General features: G+C 43.9%; 1 protein-coding gene across 1 annotated transcript in view; it reads left to right on the forward strand.

Moving 5' to 3' along the window:
* Window positions 1–902: 902 nt before the first annotated feature.
* The window catches only part of rhobtb3 (Rho related BTB domain containing 3), a gene marked incomplete at its 5' end in the record, with an annotated part of 25,941 nt that continues 14,964 nt past the window's right edge, over window positions 903–11,879 (forward strand). Inside the window, 3 exons of the mRNA XM_080847532.1 lie at window positions 903–967; window positions 9,240–9,486; window positions 10,066–10,258. Coding sequence (XP_080703658.1) covers window positions 903–967; window positions 9,240–9,486; window positions 10,066–10,258 — 505 coding nt within the window. The remainder of the gene's footprint in view (window positions 968–9,239; window positions 9,487–10,065; window positions 10,259–11,879) is intronic.

Consider the following 11,879-nt stretch of genomic DNA (forward strand, 5'->3'; position numbering starts at 1 on the left):
GGAGAGAGTGACGTGATTTACTATGTTTGTGGATCAAGGCAGGCTTGAACAACTTTAGACCTGCAAAACCATCTGTGTACTCAGAGTGAAAAGGAAATAATCACAAGACATTTAATCATCACAAGTTTTAACTACACCTGTGTATTTCAGGAGCTTTAGTTACACATTATCTTTGCTTTCTACGCTAAATGTATGTTTTCCTTTACTTATTTTTAAGACCCAGTATAAAAACCAACAAATATGGCCCTGCAGAGGACTTTGAATTATGAAGTGGCTGAAAAGGAATTCATTAGAAGCTGCCGTGGTCCAGAAGCTTGATTATGCACTCATGTATATAGCCCTCTGTAGGCTCTTATAAACCATTTAATGAAATGTTAAAAGAGACTGGGACTCCCTTGGGTGTGTGTGATTATGAACAGTGCACATATTTGTCTGACATATTTCCCATAGCTGGCTACTATGTCCAATTATCTCACTAGAGTGGGCCTGCAAGAGGGCTTTCTATTTTGCTGATGTCAACGGAAATAGTCAGGGGGACTGTCAATACAGTTGCATTCCCCTTGCAGTCGCCCTAATAGCGCCGTGGGTAAACACTGAACAACCATTTAACAGACTAGCAAGATAGGACTGTTCGCCCTTATTAAAAAAGTACTCAGAAGGGGAAAATAAGAAACGGAAAGGAGGAGAAAGCTGGTTAATAAATAGCCTTCATTTGCGTCAGTGGGTTAAGCAGGCATCTACAAATTAATCGAGTCACACACCAGAGGACAGACACTAGACTCTCAAAGGGCACGTTGACATTTTATCTGACGTCACACTCAAACCACTCCACTGTTCTCTCCCGAGATGAGCTGGATTGAGGCTGACAGCTTGTGCATCTGTCACCTGCTGAGGGGTCAAAGATGACGGCAGCCGCATTCCCCTTCTACCTCCGCTGTGCCATGATGTCCCTCACCGCCACGCTCGGGTTGGAGGGCCAGAGCCGAGATGGATGGGCGAGAGTTACGGTTCTCCGTGGTGACTGTGACTCAACGGTCCTGATGTGGCTGGGTGGACGGGTCTGCAGAAGTCGTCTGTTCCTCCACCTCTCACTCTGGGTTTGGGGGCAAATGTCAGAATATCGCGTCTCTCCCCCCCTTTGTAATCATATTGCATATGCCAGTGTGCCACCTCAATAGGTTGTCCTCCCACATGGCAGAAAACATTCCGAGATTGAATTTGGGTGGATACTGAACTGGGTGGCTGTGGCTCAGGTTTCAGCGCTTAAAGCGACAGTAAGGACTTTTAGTCTAAGACTAGCAAGCTGACGCCCTACAAGGCATGTAAAAAACTTGACAAGAAAAACACTCAATATCAGTAGGTGGTACTTCACTTCCAGACAAAAAAATTTCAAAGCATTGCTGATCACCAGAGGAGTATTTGGAGTGATAATATTATTAAACATTCTTGTGTTTATCCGTTTATACTCCATCCACCAGAGGTGCAGAGGTGACTCATTGTTGTCCTCCACCACACTAAGGGGGGGCGGTGGGGACACATAAACTGTATCCGCTCAGGGAGGCCCTGTACCGAGCCACCTGAGTAGGACCCATAGGCTGTCATGCCCCTGACAAAAGGCACAAGCCTGGCATCCAGCCACTTCCACTTGTCAACAGGCTCTCAGATTTTACAGTTTATCATGCAGAATCAGGCCATAGTGGACTTATGGGTATGGTTACTTCCCCCCATATGTCAGTGGGAATTGGATTATTCACAGAGCAGAAGCTATGAGGCATTTTTTGCAGTAACTGTTTTGACTGCTATTACTTTTTCAAACTATTACTTTTTGAAAATGGTATGAGTTATGTGACCAGTTTGGGTTTTTGGTCATCACCGTATTTATTTATCTTGACTAGCTATAGCTGATAACACATTGTCCCTGAAAAGGAAACAAGACACTGCATTAGGCTACCAATGTTTGTAGAGTGCCACTTTCATGAAGCCATGCGCCTGACTGGCTCTCCTGCAAGGCAATTGTGCAAGGCAGGGTAAGGTGATGGCAATGGTGTCCATAACCCACTTCTAGTGCTAGTGCTTTCGCATGCAAAATTCCTGACCTTAAATGTCCTGTCATGCCATACAAAACAACTGGTCATACTTTTGACTTGATGACATGACATGCAGTTAATGTCAACAGCCTAGACAGGACATAAATCATCTTGGACAGCAGCCTACTGAGAGGGTTCCTACAGTAGCTGAGGATGGGCATATGCAGATGTTAACGGCTGGCTGACATGTAAGATAATTGCTTTTGTCAGACAAGGAATTAGGTCAGAGGGGTCGTGCTTATCTTGCCAGGGCCGTGACCAAGCTGTGACACACTGACCTTCTCTATAGAGACCATCACAAATATGTCAGAGACGATTTCATGAGATAAAGTCCTTTACTGGACAGCACCCTGACACACTGTAGTGACTGCATGGCACTGTCTTCAGGACCTTAAAAATTGATGTGCCTTGAAGCCAAGCCTGTAGTTAGAGGTGCTCACCATTTTGAAGCAGCAGGGCCCCCTTGGCCTTACACAAATCAAGTTCCTGAGTATGGTTAACTCCAGTATTGGCATCTCAGCCCTTTATGGTGCAATCAGGAGCAACTTATAATTGTTTGCATCAAGCAGAGGAAAGCCAGATTATAGCCAGCTGTGAACAAGGATGTCCAGGCACCTGGCGGTGAAAACCACCTGGGGCAATGAGTGCTCACTGTGAGCAGCTCCACATCTCAGCTATTCACCATTCTGTTGGAAATCTCTTACTAATTAAGGGATAAGGGGTGCGTATTGTACTGTATTAGGCAATCTCTTACCAGTTTAGGTATGAGGGGTGCGTATTGTACTGTATTAGGCAATCGCTTACCAGTTTAGGTATGAGGGGTGCGAATTGTACTGTATTAGGCAATCGCTTACCAGTTTAGGTATGAGGGGTGCGAATTGTACTGTATTAGGCAATCGCTTACCAGTTTAGGTATGAGGGGTGCGTATTGTACTGTATTGGAGGTTGGTATTTGGTCTGTAACAGCCAAAAACTGGGTAAAGAATGTACAGCTTATTCTATTCTATTCTAAATTAGTCCTCTGCTAATTAATCAACCTGCAAGACCTGCTCCCTTATTGACACAAGTGACTCACAGCTATAAGCAGCACTTGGAAATACAACCAAACTTATTCCTAAATAATTGAGTATTCCTTTCTCTATGTACAAATAAACCTTAGATTAACTTAATTTAGTTTCACCTGGGACGGCTGAGTAAACTAAGAAGAAGTGTACCAAAAACACCAATTTAGTCTAATTACAGAGTTGTACAATCTTGTTTGGAGACAGCTATGGTCAAACAGATTGTTGTTTTGGCAATTTCCAGAATTGAGTCACCTGCGAAGGGTTGCTGTAGTCTCCCGTGAGATTGTCCTTGATTTCTTCCAACAAGTCTAGGATTGTTTGCTGCAATATCTGAGCTGAAGAGAGAGACATCAAGAGAAGGTTTGTTATCAGAATGCAAACCATCTGTTTGACAACCAAAGTCTAGCAACCGACAATGGCAATATTGTCGAACTACAATTCAAGAAAACACCAACTCTATATTTATATATATATATAATGCATAAGAGATCAATAAAATGACTAGGTTTTGTTTCTTTTAACAGTTGCAGGTTTTAATACAGTGACATGGTACTAAGATTTATGTTTTTCCTGGCACACCATTGGCTCAGTAATAGCATACATTCTCTGTAATGATTCAGCACGGGGCCATTAATCCAAGCTTCCAATTAGTCCCTGCCTTTTTTATTATTTCATGTCACATCTTCGTAACACTTATTTATCCCACATTTCCCATAATGTTTGTCAATTTAATTGCAATCTAATTACAATTGGTGGTTATTCAAAGAGGTGTCCATATTTTTTTTTACACTTTTAATGTTTGCAAACATCCCAGCCCCTTCTGAGCCACATTATAGAGACTTTGCCGGGATGAAGATTTATTTAAGGTATTTGTAATATATCCAATGTATATTTTATGGCGTGGTTTGATAGGCATATACTGTCCTTATATCAGCGCATAGAGTATATATTGATTTGGACGTATGCGTTTAAAGTGGCGAATGGTCTGCCTCCCCATACCTTTGTTGGAGAAAGTCTTCAGCAGACGGCTGCAGAACCAACCCAATGGCCGCTGCATAGCAGGCCTGTCAGTTTAGAACCCATAGAAAAGACAATCAGAAATAAGCTGGATAGCCCTTTGCAACTTTACAATAACATTAAAAGTTAAAAGGACAAAACATTCGCCATCCTGAGATACAGGGCTATATATACATTTTCTTTTTACCATCTCAAATATGTTTCTGGGTAATGATAATAATGGGAAATCTACCTGCCCGGTGACATGGGTCGGAGGCCTGCGTGATCTAATGGGTATCCTAAACTGCAGCAGCCTAACAATGACGTACCATAGATTGTTCATGATGTCATAGCTACGTACCATGATATCAATCAGTCATTAATACCCGCTCGGTAAGGTAGCCTTCTGAACTCTGCATGTTCGGTGCGCACTAGATTAGACAATGTTCGATATAACTTTTATCTTGTATTTTGTGGCACATTTTCGGTGAAGTGGATTTTACTGTTCAACTGGAGTGCGGAACACCGCAGATCTTTATTGTACGGGACGTTGTGTACACATGGACGGTTTCATATTTAACAAAAGTTATAGGTCTAACAAAGATGTATCGCACCGTCAAGAGGACATATTACGAGCTGATTTTTTTTTTCATCTGGCCGACCGAGAGAGCCAGTTGTTCTCTTCACTGTGGGAAATAATTAACTTTAATGTCTGTAGTAATGGTTTTCCTCAGCCCAGCAGGACGAAGAAAGTTCACTGGGCCGAGAATTTGTGTAGGGGGCATATAAATGTGCGCTCGTGCATGAATAAGGCCATGTTGCTTAGGACTACATGACCTGCAGTAACCTGATGTCATAACACTGGACTGGCCGTTGTAGTTAGCCAAAGTGGTAGGAGAGGTGGAAGCTATGTATAAATGTAAGCTGTCGAATAAACGATCAAAAACAGAAGAGACACATAAGATATCCAAATACAACAGACAAAATCTATCAAATCCATCACATTCCCTTTTCCAAAGGGAAAAGTGACCTAAAAATAGAATCACATGCTATTTAGTCTGACATTCACACCCTGCACTGTAGTCAGAATATAGACTTTTATGTACAAAACATCAAGGATATCCCATAATGTTATCTACTGTCAGAAATAAAGTCTCGTTAGCAAATACATCTGCTATAACTAACATGTATCTGTGAACCTACCTAAATGTAAATACCATCTAGTACCTTCATACACTCTGATCTTTGTATTATTCTCTTAATAATGGTAAGGATTATCTGAACTCAGTACCCCTGTATGAAAAAACAGTGAGTCTACATGAAGAGGCGCTAAATGAAGCTTGAAATGTGTGTCTACGTTTTACACCAAGGGCCTGGAGCACTTACGCTTTGTAACATTAATCATTCTCTGCTGGAAATCAACATGTTTGTTTGTTTGTATTTTGCTATAAATGCACAGAGCCTTGAAAGAACAAACTATCAGGAGAGACAAACCCGGGAGACTTGGGGAGAAGATTAAAACGGGGACACAACAAGGAAAAATACACCTCGTGTCACTCTGAGAGAAACCCCATTTTGTCACTGACAGGCTTCCTCAGGCTCTGCGACCTGTTTTGTGAATTTTTACCTTGTTAGCTCAAATTGTTTCCAGAGCATGAATCGTATCCTGGTAGTTACATAATCAGTGGCCCATATATTTCACTGAAGCATGTCTGGGTAGGTACCATGATGTGGAATCAGTCATCCCTCTCTCTCTCTCTCTCTCTCTCTCTCTCTCTCTCTCTCTCTCTCTCTCTCTCTCTCTCTCTCTCTCTCTCTCTATCTTTCCCTCTCTCTCTTTCTCTCTCCCTCTATCTCTCTCTCTCTCCCTCCGCATCCAAACCCTCCTTAGTGAGAGCTAATTGGGGAGAGCTGAGTCCCACTTCCACCCTCGGCTGCATCTGGGATCTGCAGGGCAGATTATGGGAGCAGGGGGCCACAGCCAGGGCAATGGGACTTACCACGGGCCCCATTAGCAGCCGTGTCTGTCCCTGAAAAAGGGGGTTAGTGGAGGAGCACTCCCTGGCTACGCCCTGGTCCCGAAAGGCTCTCCGAGGATTCCAAACGGGAACAGTGATGATGTGGATTAACGGACTCTTCTCCAGAACTGGCATCGCGCTGCCAGTCAGAGCTGCTTTGCTGTAGTCCCCATCCACTGAGATGTGACAAGAAAGAGAGGGGTGGGAGGCACAACGAGAGAGATAGAGAGAGAGAAGTGAGAGAGAGAGAGAGTGAATAAGTCAAAAAAGGGGAAAAGAAAAGGGAAGTATAGGAGATACAGGGAAAGACAGAGAGGCAGCAGGGTCCGCTTTTAGCTTGTCAGTGTCACTCCTTTGGCGCTGCTCCACTGCTCTTGCCTCAAACTGACAATGGGCACTTTTGAGTCCAGATAAAGGTCGACACTTTGGAACGAGATGAATAGAGATGTTTAAGCTGCTCCATAGTGGTACAGCTGTGACATTGTAATGGCTAGTTAGAGACTGATCAGATGACTAAATGGCTGTCAGACAGACGTCCTAGACTGCATGGTTAAAATTCTCCTGGATATTGAATGTATACAGAAATTTGTCTCAAATGTTAAAATAGAGATTTGACAGGCTTTGAATTTGCCCAGTAAGCCTCTAAAATCTATTTAACTTTGTGTACAATTATATAAGATCCTTCTAACTTCATTCTAATCAGTATAATTGAACATTTTACCGGTGATATTACTTCCAGCAAGGGTGGTTACTTGGTTTATGGATAGATTTTGTGTGCAGTGGCCAAAAACTATATAATTTTTCATCATATGATGTTGTGCCAGGTATTCACTTTAGGGGTGAGAAAGTTGCATTTCCAGAGTCATGGAAGAACAATTTACAAAGTGATACAACCTCTACGCATCACCTATCCAACATTCCACTGAAATGATCCTGGAATTTTGGTACAATACTGTAATACTTTTAAATGCGATCATTTGTTGGGTCTGCTCTTCCCTTAAGGTGTTCTGGCTGACATCCTAGACAATGAACAACATGATAACATTTGCATGAGAAACAGTAAGGCTTTGACACGGAACCCTGATGCACACCTAGATTGATTAGGAGAGGGTTCAGGTCGATGTGTGATTAGATAGAAACTGTCCTGCCAAGTGAAGAGCTATGATGCTGAGAAGGACGTGAGCCTAAAAGGATCAGTGACCATGTCACACTCATGACATCAATCACTGCAAGACATCTCCTGAAGGATTCACCATCTACAGGAGTGCACCACCACAGCACAGACTTAAGTAGGGCTTGATGTTGGCAGGCAGGTAGTTATGGATGTACACAGTATAAGGGACCCCCTTCCTCCCATCCGTTTGAACATTTTCTGAATAAAAACTGGTTGAGTTATTGATTTTTAATTGCCACTATCAGGAAAGCCTTAGGTCAATTATTTAATCAATTAGTTTATGCAAGACGGCGGAGGGGCATTTGAAACACATGATCGACCCTAGGTTAAACATGGGAGTTCTGATATTTACTAATCTTTAATCCATAATCCAGCGTTAAAGCACTCTTATGGCACTTGCGGCCATGCTACGAGCATGTAAATACTGAGAACTCGGCTTCTATCTTCTCAATGCACTGGAATATCCGCAATATCCATTATCTTAGTTGTTCACGGTTAATTTCAATAACTGAATCAGCCTGCATGTATCTTTTAAGTTGAAAGCATTTGCACTTTGAACGAGACAGAGCGAAAGAGTGAATCAACCTATTCGAAGGCTGGCTAATGCGTTACGCATTTGCGTTTTGGAATGAGAATGAATAGGATTAGTACACGGGGATAAAAAGATACAGCGGCTATACCCAACGGACAGCACCGGTGCTATTCTGAGTGCACCGCAACCACAACAATGTAATTCGGGTAGACATGGATGTGTGTGGTGTGGTAATTGTAGCCCAGTCCTTTAATTTGCTGAGTCAGGCGGAGACTCAACTCTCCCCGTCTGTACGCGCTCTCTCCTTCTCTGTCTTCTTTTCATTTCTTCTTCCCCATCTTCAGCCATCCTGACAGAGGAGTTCTATGCCTTATTTCGGTGACGTCAGTTACTGTGGCTCAATCGGTGGCATGAGTTGCGAAGGGACAGTGATTGTTGAATTCCTTCATAGTCTTGTTTGCGTTGAGAGTCAACTTGCTTCTTTCATTAGCGCAGTGCCTTGGGTATTTACTGAAAGATCAATTGATTCCTCCCTCGTTTGGTGTTTTCCTCCTCGCCTGTGCACAGCGTCAATGCGCACAGGACGCTCCTGTTATGTTTAATGAATGAACAACGGTGAAGGAAATCCCTGCCAGGGAAACAAAAACTCTGCAGCCGTTTTCACTCTGCCGTGGACCCGGAAAGCCAGACCAGAGCTGGGGATTATCGTGCCCGACCTTCATTGCGGAAAAGACTCTCATCGGAGACCGATGTGAAGGCACATTGCGCCGGTGAAGTACGTGCTCCCCTAGCGCTCTTCATCCCAGAGCTCGGCTGAACATGTAAGTAAATGCGCTCATTTGATTTAAACCATAGCGCAAAAAAAAGAGAGAAGATTTTCTTTTTGAGGGTTTGTGATTAACAACTCTATTATGTACCTCTCATAATATTGAAGCTTTGGGACGATGGTGATTAGAAATAATAATTCTAAAATGTGTAAATGAACTAATGTAAAATAATGTAACTACTAAGTGTCTTTCACTGCATTAACAAATGATCAAACGCTCGCATTGCCTGTGTCATTCCTTCAATGACAAAACATGACGCGGGCATCTACTCCGTGATAGACATAGTTAATGGGGTAATATGTCAACACATAGACTTCTGTGTGCCCTCTGCTCCTCCGCTACATTTTCTTGAAGATTCCCTGTGTGCATGAATTCTGTCGTCAATGCACGTTAATGCCACGCTGAAACCAAATATACCGTATGATTCAAAAGAAAAGAGCGATTTTTTTGAGACTGACTGCACGTGAGCGTATACTGTAGGGGAGTGTATACACTCCTTGCACGAGTACTGCTGAATAAATCCGAGACTGTCTCCCCATAGGTCCATTCACATTGTGGCCCTGGGCAGTGAGAGCCCTGGTGGGGTAGGATCCGGGGAGGATGTCACTGGACAGGCCCAGATGCAGGGGGGGCTACTCTGGAGCTACCTTGGCCACAGTGCTGTGCCTGGACATGGGGGCATGGATGGCACACTTCCGGGCCGGCATGCCCTCAACCCTGCCTTCATGGAGTACCAGTCACGTGTGTTTGGAGACGTCCGGGTCATGGTGCAGGACTGCTCGAGCTGGGTGAGAGGGGGATCGGATGGGTGTGCACAGAGATGTTGTAGTGGAGGGGGAAGGCTGGAACTTCATAACCAGTGGCCCTCAGTGGGAGAGGGGTGGGGGACTTCATGCATCCACATGAAAAGGAGGGGGGGGGGGGGGGGGGTACAGACTGAACAAGTGCAGGGCCTTAAGTTTGTTCCTATGTTCCTAAGAGATAGGAAGGAGAGGATAAGAGACAGAGAGAGAGAGAGAGAGACAGAGACAGACAGAGACAGAGACAGAGACTGAGAGAAACAGTTGGAAAGGTTTCTCTTTCTGAGAATCTGCCTTTCCTGTTCTTCTCCTGATGGATGTGAAACTGCGTTATTGATTAAGAATGTCTGAACAGCAACAAAATAAAACAACAAATAAGGGATCAATTGAAAGCCTGAGGTGGGTTGAGGTCAAATAGAAGTGTGGGATATTCAAATCAAAATGTCATGCAATCGATGCTTTGAAACAAGGCACATAATGACTAAGCGGATTGTTAAACCCAAACACACACACACACACACACACACAAACACACAAACGCAGAGGCTCACCCTTATCTTATTTCAGGATCTGTTGGACAGCGACTGGGCGAGTGTGCGGAGTGTGCTGGAACAGGCCGACATTGTGGTCATTAAGTACTCCGTCAATGACAAGCTGGCGTTCCAACAGGTGCGAAATGTATATTCCCCGAGACTCCGCCCACTCCTGCGTCACTGGGGCATGCCTGTCATCCTGGTGGCGGTGGGGGCGCGTCTAAACGGTGAGTGCTGATTGGCTGAATTTTGAGTTTTATGATGGGTGGATGGATCGTTGAGGATGGGGTGTTGAGTGTGTGTCTTAGTCGGAAGATCTGTGTGTATGAGGTTTTGATTGGTTTTGGAGTGTGAATAATAAATGTTGTCAGTCAGTCATGAGTGGCAGTTGGATTAAGCCATCCATTGGGCCCTGTAGTCAACCGTGAGAGTAAGTTGTTGTAAGTTGTGGTGATAAGTGTTTATAGTCTGTAATAGTGTCACCCAGTGCTTCTCCAAACCCTGTTCTGGCTATAGCTAATAGTATAGTATAGTATAGTAGTATACTAGTATAATAGTATTCCATCAGTGTACTGCAGGGGTTGGCTCAGCATCTCTGAACATCCAGTGGAATTGTGGGTAGTCTCACTTTCCTCAGGGTCATCACTGGATTAGGCATTCATGCTTGTCAGTAAAATAAGAAGGTTTAGGTGAGAGGGATGGTAACGGCACCCTGTTGCGTTCCCTGTTGCTGCACATCATATTCTCTCTAAGATGCATGCATCCGCCTCCTGTTTGATCTCGTTTCTGGCTGCTTTGGCTCTCTGTTTGCCCTCTCCACTGTCACAACTGACACTTAGCCTGGCTATATCCTACCTATATCACAGCCCAGTTGTCACTGGAATTGTAGTCTGGAAATGCTGAATATAGAGGGCTATTCTATGGTAGATTGTGATGTCCTGCCAATCACTGAGGATTTAGGAACGCTTTGGGTGATGGCAGTGGAAGCACCACCATTTGAAATGTGACTACAAGAGCATGGCTGCGGTCGATGATCAGGAGAACACGCTGCGTGTGTTTTGTCTGAAGTTGTCATGGAAAACTTAACGGGGAGTCTCACAGGCTTAGACGTGACGTCATAGCACATCTTACTGGGGTTAGGAAGTTCATGTTCTAGTCTCCCTCTCTATTTACCCCTGTGAATGGGCTGTGAGGCGATCTAGGATCTGATCTAAAATCACATTCAATCTAATCTGGATAGATGCTCATTAGCGCAGCTGGAGTCCTATAGAGTGTTTCCAGTGCCACAGTGATCATAACGAATGTGGGTTGTCTGCAGGATATCACTGACTCATCTGTCTGGAATTTGATGAGAGCCAAGGTTTTGATGAGTGAAATGTCTGGTTAGGTGAGGAAGTAGAAATCGGCAGGCCGAAGTTTGGACGGCCTTGAATCAGTCAGCTATTTCAGGTGGCCAAAGAACGGCTTTTATACGGCATTGAAGCAAAGATTACACGATACCACCACCAAGCTTGGTCTCTGATTAAATTCTCCCTTAATTGCTAGCCTGGAAACAAAACAAACAAACAAAAGGGTGTATCCAAAGTCCAAGGTACTTTGAGGTGTTAAGTGGCTAAAATCTGTGATTAATTTCCTTTTTTGTTTGTTTTTCTTTTGTTGTGAACCTGATCAGGAATGCACAACAGTTCCCTTTCAAACAGCCACGTGTATGTGTGTGTGTGTGTTTGTGTATGTGTGTGTGTGTGTGTGTGTGTGTGTGTGTGTGTGTGTGTGTTTGTGTATGTGTGTATGTGTGTGTGTGTGTGTGTGTGTGTGTTTGTGTGTATGTGTGTGTGTGTGTGTGTGTGT

The sequence above is a fragment of the Sprattus sprattus genome (genome assembly GCF_963457725.1).
Source record: "Sprattus sprattus genome assembly, chromosome: 11".
Classification (NCBI taxonomy): Eukaryota; Metazoa; Chordata; class Actinopteri; order Clupeiformes; family Clupeidae; genus Sprattus; species Sprattus sprattus.